Source organism: Schistocerca piceifrons, chromosome 4 (genome assembly GCF_021461385.2).
Source record: "Schistocerca piceifrons isolate TAMUIC-IGC-003096 chromosome 4, iqSchPice1.1, whole genome shotgun sequence".
Classification (NCBI taxonomy): domain Eukaryota; kingdom Metazoa; phylum Arthropoda; class Insecta; order Orthoptera; family Acrididae; genus Schistocerca; species Schistocerca piceifrons.
In genome coordinates this window covers 30,788,549-30,808,513 of record NC_060141.1, presented here as the reverse complement: position 1 = coordinate 30,808,513, position 19,965 = coordinate 30,788,549, and the positions used below count along the sequence as shown (strand labels likewise).

The 19,965-nt window shown below is 44.8% G+C and overlaps 1 protein-coding gene across 1 annotated transcript in view; it reads left to right on the top strand.

Moving 5' to 3' along the window:
* The window catches only part of LOC124795566 (heart- and neural crest derivatives-expressed protein 1-like), a 64,004-nt gene that overhangs the window by 8,221 nt on the left and 35,818 nt on the right, over positions 1-19,965 (top strand). Inside the window, exons 3-5 of the mRNA XM_047259639.1 lie at positions 13,248-13,273; positions 13,725-13,844; positions 19,002-19,011. Coding sequence (XP_047115595.1) covers positions 13,248-13,273; positions 13,725-13,844; positions 19,002-19,011 — 156 coding nt within the window. The remainder of the gene's footprint in view (positions 1-13,247; positions 13,274-13,724; positions 13,845-19,001; positions 19,012-19,965) is intronic.

Here is a 19,965-nt window from a genome sequence, read left to right as displayed (position 1 = left end):
ATCTTGGTAACGTCGTACCTCCCATGTTTAAAAACAAATTAAAATTCGGCGTTATGGATTTCACGCTTTAAGTTCACTGTTCGACAGTTTGCGATGTGCTGAAAGTCTCAACAGCCACGGGACGGACGCTAGAATAGACGGTTAATAAAGTTAACAGTACACTCCCGTTCCAAGTTTATTTCATCAGAGCGTCCAAATTTATTTTATTCCACACAAACAACGGACAAAATGTGCGAATGGGCCGTACAGTCGGTCCGCTTCTGTCTATTTAAACTTCGGTCCATTGCTTTAAATTTTAATCTCTTCTTAACTCGTCCGTGAAGAAAAATCATAGTTCGATACACTGCAGCATCCAGTTACCACAGTTCACAGTTCTTATAAGAAATTCTCACTTATTAAACTTCCGTATTCCACGCTATTCACATTCATGACCGTAATCTTTTAACAACCTTCGTGTTTAACAAAGCAACAAGCTCCATTTACGTAATACTACGGCGTACAAAACTACTATTTGACAGCCTTCACGTCGTATTCACATAGCGAAGTACAACCAAAAGGGTCTCTGGATAACCACTTCCGAAATTCCTCACAGACCAGGCCCTAATTCGTCACCAAAATGCTTCACAATAAAAAACTCTACACATTGCGTCTGCAGCACCTGAGCGTCTCCTTGCCAACACGGCTATTCACATTCTCTTGTTTCGGTAACAGGAACTCCTTGGTCTTGACGAAATTTTACATAGATAAAATATATCTCTAACTGGATCTCACTACGTAGAAATGGCAAGCAAATCTTTAATCTTTTAAAGCGAATATAGCAAAGTACTTCATTGCTACGCCTCTTCGAAAACATATTACCAGACCAGGGCTGATGCCATTCTGCGGCACAACACAGGTTCGGCGACGACGCGGGAGCGAGTCCTGCACGCTGCACGTACACGCGTGCCTCAAGCCGCGACACACGGCACCAGGGACATTATTCACTGAAGTGCCTAAGAAACTGGCATAGGCCTGCATATTCAAATACAGAGGTATGTAAACAGGCAGAATACGGCGCTGCGGTCGGCAACGCCCATATAAGACAAAAAGTGTCTGGCGCAGTTGGTAGGTCGGTTACTGCTACTACAATGGCAGGTTATCAAGAGTTAAGGGGCTCCGGAACGCCCTATACTTGCAATGTTAAAATAACGCTTATAAATTACATCTTTCCTCACAAAGTATTTGAGGTAGGAAGTTGAACTTTTTACAGATTATTTATTGGAATATGGGCTACAACTTAACACAGGGATTTTACAAAATTTTAGTTCACTTATTAAAGATGATTTTTTTTTCAATTGTAATGAAAATTCACAACATTTTTTTGCAATTTTTTATTTATATATGCAAAAATATACAGTTTTTTGGAAAAAGGCTGTGTTAAATTATGCAGAAGGTACTGTGTAACATTTACTGAAAGTTTGAAACAAATATGTTTGGAAGATCCTTAGAAAACATGTAATTAGTATGAGAAAATAAAAGTTTTGGGAATCGAGCGACAAAGATTGGATTAACTTTTTAGTGCATTCCAGGTCCATAGGATGGATTATCTTCATCCTCTGCAAACTCCTCCTCCAGCTTCCTCTTGTTCCTCCTCCTGTTTACTCTTGCTTGTATTTCTAGACTCTTTACAGCCCTGTCTGCATCCCGAAGGCGTTCCTTGTCTAAAGCAAGCATCTCTCGTTGTTGTGTTCGTAGATTTTGCTACCATTTTCTTCAGTTGCAGTTACTGCAACACTGTTCCAAAAGGTGGTCATGTATGAACACTTATCACATTTCAGTTGTATTTCACTAGCAAGTCCTACGTGCTTTATTATGGAGAGTTCCAGACCAACCTCACTACAATGAATACATCTTACACAGTTTGAAAAAATTCCTTTGAGAACCGACATATCAAATATTTCATTCACATCCGATTCGCCCATAAAACATTCATAGTTTTCACTCATTGAACCAAGCTTCTTCTGTGAAGTATTTTCTTTCGCACTTTGACTGGTATGGGCAGGTATACTTGAGAGGTTAGGTTCACTCACTTGGTTATCGTCTTTATTGTTTACAGTAATAACACATACCTTTGGCTTTCCAACATTTCTCCTTTTCTTAAAAGCCTTCAGAAGATTTCTAATAACTTTACTTTTACTCATTATTATACTTCAACAAAACAGAGACTCAAGAAACAGAATTAATTACGAATATTTTCGAGATAACGACAGAGTAAATAAACATGAAACAATCGACAATCACACCAGCGATATATATTGAACCATCACAGGTTAGCCACAACACATACTTTATCTCAAATCACTAAAATGTACCTGATGAAGACGGACGTTAATAATAATACCATTTGACAGCAGTTTAACAGCGCCACAATGGGTCACGCCCATGTAGAACACATTTCAAATGGCTCTGAGCACTATGGGACTTAACATCTATGGTCGTCAGTCCCCTAGAACTTAGAACTACTTAAACCTAACTAACCTAAGGACAGCACACAACACCCAGCCATCACGAAACACATTTCAAAAAAAAATTAAAAATAGTTGTAGTCTTCGGAATTGAATAAATTATATATCTATTAAAAGGTAATAGTCTGCAGATTCAGAAAACGCAAAAAAGTAAAAATTGAACTTTTCATGATTTTGAGCCTTTCCGGAGCCCCTTAACTGAGTTTGAACGTGGTGTTATAATAGGCGCACGAGCGATGGGAAACAGCATCTCCGAGGTAGCGATGAAGTGGGGATTTTCCCATACGACCATTTTACGAGTATGCAGTGAATATCAGGAATCCGGTGAAACATCAAATCTCAGACATCGCTGCGGCCGGAAGAACATCCTGCAAGAACGGTATCAACGACGACTCGAGAGAATCGTATAACGTGACAAAAGTGCAACCCTTCCGCAAATTGCTACAGATTTCAGTGCTGGGTCACGAACAAGTATCAGCATCGATATGGGGTTTCGGATCCGAAGCTCCACTTGTGTACCCTTGATGACTACACGAAACAAAGCTTTACGCCTCACCTGGGCCCGTCAACACCGACATTGGACTGTTGGTGACTGGAAACATGTTGCCTGCTCGGACTAGTCTAATTTCAAGTTGTATCGAGCGGATGGGCGTGAACAGGTATGGAGACAACCTCACGAGTCCATGGACCCTGCATGTGAACAGGGGACTGTTAAAGCTGGTGGGCGCTCTGTAGTGGTGAGGGGAGTGTGGACTTGGAGTGATATGGGATCCCTCATACGTCTAGATACGACTCTGACAGATGGCATGTACGTAAGCATCCTGTCTGATCAGCTGCATCCATTCATGTCCATTGTGCATGCGACTGACTTGGTCAATTCCAGCAGGACAATGCGACACCCCATACATCCAGAACTGCTACAGCGTGGTTCCAGGAACGCTCTTCTGAGTTTAAACGCTTCCGCTGGGCACCAAAGTCACCAGATATGAACATTATTGAGCATATCTGGGATGCCTTGCAACGTGTTGTTGAAAAGAGATCTCCACCCCGTCATACTCTTGCGGATTTATGGACAGCCCTGCAGGATTCATGGTGTCAGTTGCCTCCAGCACTGCTTCAGACGTTAGTAGAGTCCGTGCCACGTCGTTTTGCGGCATGTTAGATACAGAGTAATATTTTCAGTTCATATTATAATTACAGCCCAAAGAATATTTACTCATGTAAAAAACAGAGCATAGTTACACAGTTCGTCGACATCAACAACATAAGCGAAATACTTGACTGGTATAAGAAAGAAAATCTATTATATTAGTAAGATGTACCCTCGGCCACAGTGGCTTACGAAGACGCAAATATAGATGTAGATGTAAAAGGACTTCGTTACTTATGCTGTGAACGAGCACAGCGCATTTTCTTCTTACCATCTCATTGAACAGTCTGACGGTGGACATGTCATGCAGCGACCACACTGCACCAGCGCCAGGACAGGTCGCAGCAGATTGAATGGACGTCAGTTGTTGCCAACACTATGGCCTGAACAATCAACATTGACCTATTTACGACATTAACATTGAGACGGCTGTGCGCGAGGTACTTCGTCTCACCACAGCCCTCGCGTAGGGCGAATAATCCCCGTCAGTCCAAAAAATTTCGAGGCTGAACTAATAAAAAATTGAGAAAAATTAAGATGGTGCGTTTAATGCTTCATGTCTTCTACTTAATCAGACATAACGTGGATACAGCGCACAGAACGTTCATACGAGCAGGTGAAACCGTCAGAAAAGTCCTTCTGTAGGATGGTGTTCTGCTCACACCTCACACTGGCTTGAACGCCGGTTATGTCGTCAAGGTGTTGACCCTTCATGTGAATTTCTGCACTTTGTCGTTTTCTGGTAGATTCGTATTGATAACACAGAGTCTCGCCATCCTTGATGATTTTTGACAGAAGAGAATTATCAGCGTTCTACGTTGCAATTGAGTCACGCCAGGCGTCAGCACATCTTTGTTTTTGTTCTGGCGAGTGAAGAGAATCGTTCAACGTGACAGAAGTGCAACCCTTCCGCAAATTGATGCAGATTTCAATGCTGGGCCATCAACAAGTATCAGCGTGCAAACCATTCAACCATACATAATCGATAAGGGCTTTCGGAGCCAGAGGCCCATTCGCGTACCCTTGATGACTGCACGTCACAAAGTTGTACGCCCCGCCTGGGCCCGTCAACGCCGGCATTGGATTTTTGATGACTGGAAACATGTTGCTTGTACGGGCGAGTCTCGTTTCATATCGATCGGGGCCGGCCGCTGTTGCCGAGCAGTTCTAGGTGCTTCAATCTGGAACCGCGATGCTGCTACGTTCGCAGGTTCGAATACTGCCTCGGGCATGGATGTGTGTGATGTCCTTAGGTTAATTAGGTTTAAGTAGTTATAAGTCTTGGGAACTGATGACCTCAGATGTTAAGTGCCATAGTATTTAGAGCCATTTGAACCATTTGAATATCGAGCGGATGGACGTGTTCGGGTATGGAGACACCTCATGAATCCATGGACCCTGTATGTCAGGGGACTGTTCAAGCAGGTGGAGGCTCTGTAATGGTGTGGAGCGTGTGCAGTTTGGATACGACTCTGACGGGTGACACGTACGTAAGCATCCTGTCTGACCGTCTGCATCCACTCATGTCCATTGTGCGTTCCGACGGACTTGCGCAGTTCCAGCAGAGAATGCGACACCCCCCACGTCCAAAATTGCTAGTGACTGGCTCCAGGAATACTCTTCTGAGTTTAAACGCTTCTACTGTCCGCCAAACTCTCCACACATGAACATTATTGAGCATATCTGTGATGCCTTGGAACGTGGTGTTCAGAAGAGATCTCCACCCCCTCGTACTCTTAAGGGTTTATGGACAGCCCTGCAGGACTCGTGGTTTCAGTTCCGTCCAGCACTACTTTAGACATTAGTCGAGTCCTTCTGCGTGCTCGCGCCGTGCCGGCGTGGCCGAGCGGTTCTAGGCGCTTCGATCTGGAACCGTGTGACCGCTACGGTCGCAGGTTCGAATCCTGCCTCGGACATGGATGTGTGTGCTGTCCTTAGGTTAGTTGGGTTTACGTCTAGGGGACTCATGACCTCAGAAGTTAAGTCCCATAGTGCTCAGAGTCATTTGAACCATTTTGCGTGCTCGAAGAGGGGGGGGGCGGTGGGAGGGGCTACACGCTATCAGGCAGGTGTACCAGTTTCCTTGGCTCTTCAGTGTAATATTTAAAGATTTATAGAGTAAGACATGTTTATCACATTTACAGTAAAAAATGGGAAAAATTGTAAGTGGCACATCCGTGTTATAGTGCCACACATTCACGATATTTTTAATGACGTTCCTGTCATTACGTCTGTTAACGTCTTCTATAGCACTTTAGTGAATATAACGAGAAACTGACAAAGGAGTGACGTCAGCCGGGCGGTGGCAGCGGGGCCCTGGCAGCCCGCGCTGCTTGGTGTCGGGTTGCAGCGGCAGGTAGCAGGTGGCAGGCGCCGCCCACGCCATGCTTCCCCTCGCTCTGCTGCTACCCGCAGCACGCGCGGCAGATGCGCCCCGCCAGCGACACAGACTGCCAGTCGCAGCTGCAAACTGCAGGCGCACTGTTCCGAGTAACGAGTAACTCGACACCCACGATGGGGGATCCCGTTATTACTGATGTAATGTGTTTGGAAGCCTTGCTACGCTCACCATACAAAATACAAGCTATCCCCCCCCCCCACCCCTAAATAGCATACTTGTCGCTTTCTAGTGCTGTAGATAAGGTAGAAACGGTACTAGGCGTTAATGTGACCCCCCCCTCCCCCCAAACGCCGACGTAAGCTACGGCAGTGAAGTGTCGTGTGTGCGCCAGTCAGTTGTAAGGAAACAGCGCAGTAAGATCGCCAGACGTGGAGACGTGATACACTACTGGCCATTAAAATTGCCACCTCACGAAGATGACGTGCTACAGACGCGAAATTTAACCGACAGGAAGAAGATGCTGTGATATGCAAATGATTAGCTTTCCAGAGCATTCACACAAGGTTGGCGCCGGTGGCGACACCTACAACGTGCTGACATGAGGAAAGTTTCCAACCGAATTCTCATACACAAACACCAGTTGACCGGCGTTGCCTGGTGAAACGTTGATGTGATGCCTCGTGTAAGGAGGAGAAATGCGTTTTAACGGATCGTGCAGCCACGTCTCGAGCACTGAGTCAACAGATGTGGACGTTTGATGGACAACAACCATCTGCACAAACAGTTCGACGACGTTTGCAGTAGCATGGACTATCTGCTCGGTGACCGTGGCTGCCGTTACCCTTGACGCTGAATCACAGACAGGAGCGCCTGCGATGTTGTACTCAATCACGAACCTGGGTGCAAGAATGGCAAAACGTCATTTTTTCGGATGAATCCAGGTTCTGTTTACAGCATCATGATGGTCGCATCCGTGTTTGGCGACATCGCAGTGAACGCACATTGGAAGCGTGTATTCGTCATCACCATACTGCCGTATCATCGGGCGTCATTGTATGGACGTGTATTGGTTACACGTCTCGGTCTCCTCTTGTTCGCACTGACGGCACTTTGAACAGTGGACGTTACATTTCAGATGTGTTACGACCCGTGGCTCTACCCTTCATTCGATCCCTACGAAACCCTACATTTCAGCAGGATAATGCACGACCGCATGTTGCAGGCCCTGTACGAGCCTTTCTGGATGCAGAAAAGGTTCTACTGCTGCCCTAGCCAGCACATTCTCCAGATCTCTCAATTGAAAACGTCTAGTCAATGGTGGCCGAGCAACTGGCTCGTCACAATACGCCAGTCACTACTCTTGATGAACTGTGGTATCCCGATGAAGCTGCATGGGCAGCTGTACCTGTACACGCCATCCAAGCTCTGTTTGACTCAATGCCCAGGCGTATCAAGGCCGATATTACGGCCAGTGGTGGTTGTTCTGGGTACTGATTTCTCAGGATATATGCACCCAAATTGCGTGAAAATGTAATCACATGTCAGTTCTAGTATAAGGTATTTGTCCAATGAATACCCGTTTATCATCTGCATTTCTTCTTGGTGTAGCAATTTTAATGGCCAGTAGTGTAGAAAGGCTGGAAGGAGCTACCGCGTTTGATCGTGGCCATGTACACATCCAGAATGAAGTTGCTCCATTTGTTGGTGTCCTACGCGGACTGTTCAACGCAGCAGTCGTGAAAGTTTTTTGCTCTGGAGTCAATACTGAGTGTGGGGAGCCAGCGTGGGACCCATATGTACAAGTCTTATTATTCCCAACTAATTTAATTTGTATTCTACACATCCACAGCTGTTGAAAAGCACGATGTTAGGAAGAATTCCACTAACAACTGGTAAAATGTTATTATTAATTGATGAATGGAAATGGGAAAGGTTCCAAGTGCCACATCTCAGATTTGTTGGAAGAATCAAATCACAGCAAACTGAGACGGAATTCTGATACCACTGAATTATGTTTCCGAAACCATAACTGCAAATTAGAAAGTGAATAATTTATTAAGAACTTTTTAATCAGGTTTTTGTTTCAAATGGCGTTGATATACAGGCACTAGGTTTTATTTTTGGTAATACGAATACAGGAATATAGCAGTAGTATTTTAATTACTAGAACTGTAGTCAACAAAAAGCGTTTCACATTTCTTTTGGAAATTTGTGGTAAGATCCTATGGGACCAAACTGCTGACGTCATCGGTCCCGAAGCTTACGCACTACTTAATCTAACTTAAACTAACTTAGGCTAAGGACAACACACACACCCGTGACCGAGGGAGGACACGAACCCCGACGGGGTGAACCGCGCGACCCGTGACAAGACGCCTCAGACCGCGCTGTTACCCCGCGCGGCTCACATTTCTTTTATGGTTTTTACAAAAGAATAACATAATTAAATTCAAGAAGAACTCTCTCAGTATCGACTTCCGTTTCTTAAACGACCCCATTCTTGGGATCACATCTTGCAAAGTTTACCTTAAAACTCCCTGTGCTGAGGAAGAAGTGGTAACATTTTTCTCTCTGTTCTGCAACTGATAAACATGGCTGCTCTTTCAGATCAACTACGACATGGCATACATCTGCCACCGTCTTTCTTCTTTTAAATACGTTGACATTTTTTCATTCTTCTGTTTAGAGTAATGACTTTTTCATATAGCTATTTGAGATAGATGAGTACCGAACGCTTTGATCATATTGTATTTGGAGATCTATACGTCTGCGTTGGCAACAGTGTTTCAGCAGCACCTTTAAAATCAAACAAGTCAGTTGTCTGCACTGGAATTACAGGGAAAGGATACATAGATATAGCTGATTCAACAGTCTTGTGTAAATCTTTAGCAACAAAGGTCTTGTTTACATTTCTTCTTTTCTCTGTAGTTGCCAAATATCTGTCGTAGGTCAGAAAACGGTGCCCACTCACCAGAAACTTGTGTGTTATCTTTTTAAAGCATTCCGGGCTAAATGGAGGTAGCCTTGACGCGTGGCATTTGGGTTCTACTGCTTGGTGCCACCTAAAAATCAATGTCTGAAACACTTTCTCCATGATACGACACTTGGAACGAGTCTATTTGCATGGAAAGAGTACCGAGAACACAACGGCACTGGAAACGTGTTTTGTGCAAAACTGACGTTCAGAATGTTTTCCTTTTCCCCTCTTCGGTTGGTAACCTACATAAATTTGGTATGTTATGACCCCACAATAGAAGCCCCCAAGTACTAATAATTGAAAGTAGGTACCATTCGGAACAGTTCGTGTTGATTGTTCTGCGTTTCAGACTGCTGCCACCCTCAGTGACACGAGAACTGTGCTACTGCCATTGGCTGACGAAGTGTTGTTGTGTTGTCTGTGTGAGCGGATCATTAACTGATTAATACCAGTAATTGCACTTATATAGACGATCACAAAAGTTTGCTAACTGTCTTAAATGTAATTTTTCTTCTACTCATTGCGTTATGTTACAATAACCTCAATTTAATTTCATATTCCTCGCTACAATTACAGTAAGTATCGCTATACATCACTGTCTATCTAATTCAAGAATCCATATCACTTCCGTGTCGAAATTTGTACCAAAGCACAAGGTCGGTAAGAGTCGCGCACGGCCCTGAGTTCACATATCTGAAAGACAGTCAAACTTTCCGTCTCTCAAATCCTGCGCTACTTACCCTTCTGCCCGAGAGACAAGCGGCAAAATTTACTTCGCTCCGACCGATTTCACGAACGTCAAATAAAGTTAAGCACATCTAAATATTACTGTATCTGTAAGTACACTGAAGATCCAAGGAAACTGGTACACCTGCCAAATATCGCGTAGGGCCCCCGTACGCACGCAGAAGTGCGGCAACACGACGTCGCATGGACTCGACTAATGTCTGGAGTAGTGCTGGAGGGAAATGACTCCATGAATCCTGCAGGTCTGTCTATAAATCCGTATGATTACGAGGGGGTGGAGAGCTCTTCTGGACAGCACGTTGCAAGGCATCCCAGATATACTCAACAATGTTCAAGTCTGGGAGTTTGGTAACCAGGGAAGTATTTTAACTCAGAATCGTGTTCCTGTAACCACTCTGTAGCAATTCTGGACATGTGGGGTGTCGTATTGTCCTGCTGGAATTACCCAAGTTCGTCGGAATGCATAATGGACATGAATGGATGCAGGTGATCAGACAGGATACTTACTAATGTGTCACCTGTCAGAGACGTATCTAGACGTATCATGGGTCCGATATCACTCCAACTTCACAGGCCTCCACCAGCTTGAACAGTCCCCTATTGACATGCAAGGTCCATGGATTCACGAAGTTGTCTCCATACCCGTATATGTCCTACTGCTCGGTACGGTTGAAACGAGACTCGTCCGACGTCGGTGTTGAAGGGCCTAGGTGAGACGTTAGGCTTTTTGTCATGCAATCATCAAGGATACACGAGTGGGCCTTCATCTCGGAAAGCCCATATGAATTACGTTCGTTGAATGGTTCGCACACTGACACTTGTTGATGGCCCAGCATTGAAATCTGCAGCAGTTTGCGGAAGGGCTGCACTTCTGTCACGTTGAACGATTCTCTTCAGTGGTCGTCTGTCCCATTCTTGCAGGATCTTTTTCCGGCCGCAGCGATGTCGAAGATTTGATGTTTTACTGGATTCCTGATACTCACGGTACACTCGTGAAATGGTCGTACGGGAAAATCCCCACTGCATCACTACCTCGGAGATGCTGAGTCCCATCGCTCGTGCGTCGACTACAACACCACGTTCAAACTCACTCAAATCTTGATAACCTGCCATTATAGCAGCAGTAGCCGATCTAACAACTGCGCCGGACACTTTGTAAGTAGGCTGTTTATGTTTTCTTATTGGCAACGTTACGTAGCGCTCTGTATGAAAGTCACTGGCTGTGCGGTGTGCAGTCTGTGCCTCGTTTGCATTGTTGTCTGCCATTGTAGTGTTGGGCAGCTGGATGTGAACAGCGCGTAGCGTTACGCAGTTGGAGGTGAGCCGCCAGCAGTGATGGATGTGGGGAGAGAGATGGCGGAGTTTTGAAATTTGTAAGACTGGATGTCATGAACTGCTATATATACACTCCTGGAAGTTGAAATAAGAACACCGTGAATTCATTGTCCCAGGAAGGGGAAACTTTATTGACACATTCCTGGGGTCAGATACATCACATGATCACACTGACAGAACCACAGGCACATAGACACAGGCAACAGAGCATGCACAATGTCGGCACTAGTACAGTGTATATCCACCTTTCGCAGCAATGCAGGCTGCTATTCTCCCATGGAGACGATCGTAGAGTTGCTGGATGTAGTTCTGTGGAACGGCTTGCCATGCCATTTCCACCTGGCGCCTCAGTTGGACCAGCGTTCGTGCTGGACGTGCAGACCGCGTGAGACGACGCTTCATCCAGTCCCAAACATGCTCAATGGGGGACAGATCCGGAGATCTTGCTGGCCAGGGTAGTTGACTTACACCTTCTAGAGCACGTTGGGTGGCACGGGATACATGCGGACGTGCATTGTCCTGTTGGAACAGCAAGTTCCCTTGCCGGTCTAGGAATGGTAGAACGATGGGTTCGATGACGGTTTGGGTGTACCGTGCACTATTCAGTGTCCCCTCGACGATCACCAGTGGTGTACGGCCAGTGTAGGAGATCGCTCCCCACACCACGATGCCGGGTGTTGGCCCTGTGTGCCTCTGTCGTATGCAGTCCTGATTGTGGCGCTCACCTGCACGGTGCCAAACACGCATACGACCATCATTGGCACCAAGGCAGAAGCGACTCTCATCGCTGAAGACGACACGTCTCCATTCGTCCCTCCATTCACGCCTGTCGCGACACCACTGGAGGCGGGCTGCACGATGTTGGGGTGTGAGCGGAAGACGGCCTAACGGTGTGCGGGTCCGTAGCCCAGCTTCATGGAGACGGTTGCGAATGGTCCTCGCCGATACCCCAGGAGCAACAGTGTCCCTAATTTGCTGGGAAGTGGCGGTGCGGTCCCCTACGGCACTGCGTAGGATCCTACGGTCTTGGCGTGCATCCGTGCGTCGCTGCGGTCCGGTCCCAGGTCGACGGGCACGTGCACCTTCCGCCGACCACTGGCGACAACATCGATGTACTGTGGAGACCTCACGCCCCACGTGTTGAGCAATTCGGCGGTACGTCCACCCGGCCTCCCGCATGCCCACTATACGCCCTCGCTCAAAGTCCGTCAACTGCACATACGGTTCACGTCCACGCTGTCGCGGCATGCTACCAGTGTTAAAGACTGCGATGGAGCTCCGTATGCCACGGCAAACTAGCTGACACTGACGGCGGCGGTGCACAAATGCTGCGCAGCTAGCGCCATTCGACGGCCAACACCGCGGTTCCTGGTGTGTCCGCTGTGCCGTGCGTGTGATCATTGCTTGTACAGCCCTGTCGCAGTGTCCGGAGCAAGTATGGTGGGTCTGACACACCGGTGTCAATGTGTTCTTTTTTCCATTTCCAGGAGTGTATTATGACTATTAAGGTAAATACATCATTTGTTCTCAATCAAAATCTTTCATTTGCTAACTATGCCTATCAGTAGTTAGTGCCTTCAGTAGTTAGAAGCTTTTATTTAGCTGGCAGTAGTGGCGCACGCTACATTGCAGTAGTTCGAGTAACGAAGATTTTTGTGAGGTAAGTGATTTGTGAAAGGTATAGGTTAATGTTAGTCAGGGCCATTCTTTTGTAGGGATTATTGAAAGTCAGATTGCGTTGCGCTAAAAATATTGTGTGACAGTCTAAGCACAGTCATGTGTAATTTTTCTAAGTGGACGTTGCATAGTGTTGAAAAATCATAATATACATAGCAGTTCATGACATCCAGTCTTACAAATTTCAAAACTCCGCCATTTCTCTCCCCACATCCACCACTGCTGGCGGCTCACCTCCAACTGCGTAACGCTACGCGCTGTTCACATCCAGCTGCCCAACACTACAATGGCAGACAACAATGCAAACTAGCCACAGACTGCACACCGCACAGCCAGTGATTTTCATATAGAGTGCTACGTAACGTTGCCAATAAGAAAACATAAACAGCCTACTTACAACTTGTTGTCTGATATAGTAGTTGCCGATAGCAGCACCGTATTCTGCCTGTTTACATATCTCTGTATTTGAAGACGCATGCCTATATCAATTTCTTTGGCGACTCTGTGTGTATGCAGATATGGTCTGAAGATATACCTCCAGGGTATGAAACTGGTCATCAAAAAGGGAAAATCATAGTAAACAGCTAATGCGGATTTGGATTTTCAGTCATATAGACTATTATAACGTCTTAGATTTTAAATTGTTTGATTGTTCCTCGCATTACGTACATCGTGTGAAAGTTATGATGACTGGGTGTTGTGTGATGTCCTTAGGTTAGTTAGGTTTAAGTAGTTCTAAGTTCTAGGGGACTGATGACCATAGATGTTAAGTCCCATAGTGCTCAGAGCCATTTGAACCATTTGTGAAAGTTACATTCGTCCCTAAGTTTCGCACACCACATAACTTCCACGATTTCTGCCCGGTGCTGTAGCGGAAGTGTGCGTGGATGTACAGCAGAGTGTGTGGTGTCCCGCAGCAGCGGACGACGGCACCGGCGACGACCCCGGCGGCCCTTCTTCGGCCTCCGCGGGCGGCGGCGGCGGGGGCGGCAGCGGTTTCTACCCGGCGGCGGGCGGCGGCGGCGGGGGCGGCGGCGGCAGCCCGTACCGCATCCAGCGGCACGCCGCCAACATCCGGGAGCGCAAGCGCATGTTGAGGTCAGGCGGCAAAAAGTGAGGAGCACTTCTCGCCCTCAGAATATCGCTTCTGTCGCTCTGCTGCTGCTGCTGCTGCTGCTACTGCTACCACTGCCTTCGCTTGCCTGCTCTCTATGCGAAACGTAGCTGCATTTGCACAATAAAAAATACATAATATTTCATACAACCAAATAGAGAGCATCCCTCTAGTTTCTCCACCTGTACTGGTGGTACGGTATGTCATCTATTTCATCTGCACCACTGGATAAGGACCGCCCGTACACTTTACACGATTTTTGTTTTCAGCTACACTCATCCTAGTTGCTCCATCAAGTTTTCTGACGTCGTCCACGCACCTCTCACTGAGTCATCTCAGTGTTTTCGTATTCTTTGGATTATTAACGTAACAAGAAAGTCCCTAATATGCCTTATATCAGCCATGAACAAAGATCATATAAAAATTGATTAGTAAAACAATTGATCTTTCAAATTGAAGTAGAATTTTATCCAAAAAAAGGTATTAAAAGTGGTGGAAACCTGATACGTTTCTAATGAAATGATTATAACATCTCTAAAATTTAATCTTAGAAAAAACGTAAAATCTTCGCTGTTCCCAGAGTTCACTGAATATTACATTCACTCGGACTGAATTACTGATACTCGCCATAACAGGTATGCAAGGTAATTGATTACTTAAGTTTACTAGGTGCACAGACACTGTTAGCATTAAGGGATCCAGGAGGTGATAATCCGTCGAAGCAACGAATCTTTTTATTGTGTTAAGCTGTAGCCTGGTCCTTTCAGAACAGGAATACTTATCTTTTCTGTTTTGTTTGGCGCATATTGATCGGAAAGAGAAACATTTACCAAACAGTGACAGGCTCCCTTCTGTCTGCTGTCAGTTCAGCTGTTTTATCCCGGCTGCAGCAGACTTCCTTTGTCTTTGGCCACTGTTCATCGAATTGGTCACCCTGGTGCTAAACGAGTCTACGTAACAGTTTCTTCAGCGCTCTGTTTACGTGTTTGAGGTGTTTTGAAGTAGACGCATGATTTCAGGAAGTTATCTTATTGTGTTTTTCAGTGAAACTTGGTGCAGAAATTAATTACATCAATATCATTAAAGTGTACTAGAATTATGGCAATTGTGACAAATATTTATATATTTTTTAAATGCCAGTTTTTTATATCACCTACTTTTCTATGGATTTCTAGTGAAATAATAACGCTACGGTTAAATAAGTAATACACTTTGAAGAAATTATGACATCTTACGCAAGTTTCAATTTCCACTTGGTTTGAACAGATAGTTTTTGATAAATGAGTAGCAATGTTAGTACGTTTAAACATGACCAGATCCCCTTAATTTATGCTACTATATAAAGACAAGTCTTTCTATAACGTTGTTACCATAAATCTCGAAAAGCAATTTATATATTTACTCCATATATTTACACTTGACTTTAATGAAAATTGGGACGGACATAGTTTGTATATTTTTTAAATATCTGTAATGTATAAGTACGTATGTAACATATAAACTGGAACCATTGTTACCAGAAATCTCGAAACTTTCTTGACCGATACTTTAAATTTTTACACGATACTCTAATGGACGTTCAGACAGACGTAGGCGGTATATTTTTCAATACACACATGATATATAAATATACGCGTGGTATATAAACGGGGAATGTTGTAACCGAAGACGTCGAAAAGTTCTTGGTCGATTTACACGATACTCTAATGAACACGATACTCTAATAAACACGAGTTATACATTTTCCATACACGTCTTATACATAAGTACATATGTGACATATAAACGGGAAAAGTTGTTACCAAAAACCTCGAAAATCTCTTGATCAACTTCCCTCAAATTTTTACACGATACTCTAATGAAAATTCGAACGGAAGAAGGCTACATACAACGAGGCGACTAAACTCGTGGGACACCGCCTAGTACTGTGTCGGACCTCCTTTTGTCCGGCGTACTGCAGCAGCTGGACGTGGCATGGACTCAACAAGTCGCTGAAAGTGCCAAAGTCCCCCACAGAAATGATGATCCGTGCTTCCTCTATAGCCGTCCATAACTGAGAAAATGTTGCCGGTGTAGGAGTTTGAGCACGAATTGACCACTCGAATACGTCCCACAAATGTTCGATGGGATTCATGTCAGGCGATCTGGGTGGCCGAATAATTCACCCAAACTGTCCAGCATTTTCTTCAAACGAAACGCGAACAGTTGTGGCCTGTTGACACGGCGAATTGTCAGCCATAAAAGTTTCATCGTTGTTCGGGAACATGAAGTCAATGAACGGCTGCAAATGGTCTCCAAGAAGCGGAACATAAGCATTTCCAGTCAATGAGCGGTTCAGTTTGACCAAAGGACCCAGTGCATCCCATGTAAACACAGCTCGCACCATTGTGGAGCCACCAACAGCTTGCACAGTGCCTTGATGACAACTTGGGTCCAAGCCTTCGTGGGACCTGCGCCACACTGCAACCCTACCATCGGCTCTTAGAATCGGGACTTATCTGACCAAGCCACTGTTCTTCAGTTGTTTAGGATCCAACCGACATGGTCACGAGTACAGAAGGAGCGCCGCAGGGGATGTCGTGCTGATAGCAAAGGCACTCGCGTCGCACATCCGCTGCCATAGACCATTAACGCCACATTTCGCCGCACTGTCCTAACGAATACGTTCCTCGTGCGTCCCACATTGATTTCTGCTGTTGTTTCACACAGTGTTCCTTCTCTGTTAGCACAGACAACTCTACGCAAAAAGCCCCTGCTCTCGGTTGTCGAGTGAACGTCGCCGGCCACTGCTTTGTCCGTGGTGAGAGGTAATGTCTGAAATTTGTCGCAGCACACTCTCGACACCGTAGATCTCGGAATACTGAATACCCTAACGATTTCCGAAATGGAAAGTCCAAGCGTCTAACTCTAACTGTCATTCAAACCTGTTCACTCCCGTCGTGCAGCTACAATTACGTCGGAAACCTTTTCGCACTAATCACCCGGCTACAAATGTCTGCTGCGCTAATGTACCACCCTTTTATAAACTGATCTCATGGTACTACCGCCTTCTCTATATGTCCATATTGCTATCCCATCACTTTTGTCATCTCATTGTACTTGTAATATAAATATCTAATATTTAAACGGGAAAAGTTGTTGTCAAAAATCTGGAAGTACTTCAAATTTTTACTCTATAGTCGAATGAACATTCTGACGGACGAAGGCTACATATATTTTAACACATACATCATGTATAAATATTTATATAATGCATAAAGGGGAAATGTTACCAAAAATTTCGAAAATTTCTTGACGGTTTTATTTTAAATTTTTACACGACACGCTTATAAACCTTCTGAGTGAATAGCCTACACCTTTTTTTAAACAATGATGTGCAAGTTCGTATTAAAACCGACTGTGAGAAAGAAAATGCTGCGTCGTGGTGTGAACATGTGCAGTTCCATTATCTTTCTTGCAGTCACTTTCAGCCACGACACCTAAGCATGTAAACCATTAGACAAATTGTTTTGTCACATATATATTCTTTCTCTTTATTTGTAATTTCAAAGAAAAAATTGTATGCATAACAGTGTCTTGTTTTCTATTCCTTGTTTTTGGTTTTAAAGGGAACAGAAAAGGTACGAGAGTTGGAACTTTAATAGTGAAACTATTTATTTACAGAACAGATACGTGTTTCAAAGTTTCACTGACTTCAGAGTAGTTACCAATTCTGTATAACCCGTTCCCAGCGATGTGGAAGTCGTGGGATACTCTTAGCAGTGCCAGTTGTGTTGACAGTTCGAGCGGCGCGGTCTATTGCCCGACGAATTTGTAGCAGTTCTGAGGCGAATGCCGTGAAGTGTTCCCTTCAGTTTAGAAATCGAGTTGAACTCACGAGGGCTTAGGTCAGGGGAGTGCAGTAGGTGGTATAGCACTTAACAGCCCCATCAGTCAAACAAATCACTAACAGCTTGCACTGTACGTACTTGAGCACTGCCCTGCAAAATGATGGTCAGGTCCTGCAGAAAGTGTCGTCACTTCTGCCTCTGTACTTTTCAGTTTTGGAACACAACCTACGACCATCTTATAGACAGAAGTGATGACACTTTCTGCAGGACCTGACCATCATTTTGCAGGACAATGCTCAAGCACGTACAGTGCAAGCTGTTACTGATTTGTTTGACTGATGGGGTACTAAGTGCTATACCACCTACAGCACTCCCCTGACTTAAGCCCTCATAAGTACAACTCGATTTCTAAACTGAAGGAAACACTTCACGGCATTCGCTTCAGAACTGCTACAAATTCGTCGGGCAATAGACCGCGCCGCTCGAACTGTCAACACAGCTGGCACTGCTGAGAGTATCTTACGACTTCCACATCGCTGGCAACGGGTTATACACAATGCTGGTGACTACTTAGAAGCTCAGTAAAACTTTGAAACACGTATCTACTTTGTACGAGCTGTAAATAGATAGTTGCCACTATTAAAGTTCCAACCCTCGTATATTTGCAGCTTATGATTAGAATACCGCTACGGAATCCGATCCGTGCAAAACTTTCTAATCCTGCCCATTCACAGATTAAATCTTTGCGAAACACTGTAATTGAAGCTGCTGCTACCCTCAGAGTTTCACCAGCTGGAGAGGTCTCTCTCTCATACCCCGTATATCAATGACTCAAACTGTTTTACCCATTTATTTTAAGCGACTTCCCAAGAAAGGTTTCGTTTGCAATAACATTGAACAAGGCTGAAGGCCAGGGGTATGGGTAAGAGGGGAGAGGAAATGAACAGAGGGGGGGGGGGAGGAGGTGATCTGCAGAGAGAGGGAGGATAAGAGGAAATGATGGGCAAAGAGAGAGGGGGGGAGGAGGGCAGCCCAGGATTTCGCAACTTCTCTTTAAACATGATTTGGGCACCATTAGCTTGCTTTGTTTCGTTTCTAAGATGAAGTCGAATGTTCTGCAGGCTGCCCCCTGATACAGCAACGTACTTTAGAATTAATCAGTACAGTATCTGCGTGTGCGAGTGATATACGTGCACACGGGAATGACCAACGCCTACTGCGGACGACACCTGAAGCTAGACTACCCGCTAAACGCAAATGTGCAAGCGGTTGCAGACGGGTCGGCGGGTAGGTGCGGATACTGTAACCATAGCCTTACAAGGGGAGGCCGCCAATTGTGAAATTCAGATTCGATTCATACTGCGCATAATAAAAGCTCATGGCCAGAGGTGTAATGTGGCAAAGCACCAAGATGCACTTCTCAGCCGTTGTCGAGAAAATCGACAGTTAAAAGAAACCGTTGCGGTGAAATACTCTCTACGATTTATAGTTTCCTACAGCGTCGTGGCGCGGCGGTAAGGGCTCGGGTTCGTAATCCGAAAATGGCCGGATCGAATCTCGCGCCAATATATATATATATATATATATATATATATATATATATATATAAAATTCCCGACAATCAGTTGCAACAATTATGCATATAATAAGTTGTTGAAAGTCGTTTGTCGTGGAAAAACTGGCGACTTCGAACTTGATTCGTGGAAAAACTGGCGACTTCGAACATGATTAGTTTTCCGCAAACAAAGTTGTATTTCACAAATGTTATTAATTGTCTTCATAATGTTTACACGTGTAGTTAACGGAAGACGTAGAAACGATATTCCGAAACGAATACGTATAGTGTAAGTCAAACGTTCGAATTAGAGACCCCACGATATATACATATATATATATATATATATATATATATATATATATATATATATATATATATATATTTGAATTACAAAAAACAAATACTAAAAAAAAAAGGTTGCATGGCGCGAGATTCGATCCGGCGACCTTCGGATTACGAACCCGAGCCCTTACCGCTGCGCCACGACGCTGTCGGAAATTATAAATCGTAGAGAGTATTTCACTGCAACGGTTTCTTTTAACTGTCGATTTTCTCGACAACGGCTGAGAAGTGCATCTTGGTGCTTTGCCACATTACACCTCTGGCCATGAGCATTTATTATGCGCAGTATGAATCGAATCTGAATTTCACAATTGGCGGCCTCCCCTTGTTAGTGATAGTCAAGACAGGTTCCGGTCCAACACATGGAGTCATCGCCCCTGCCCTGGCCAG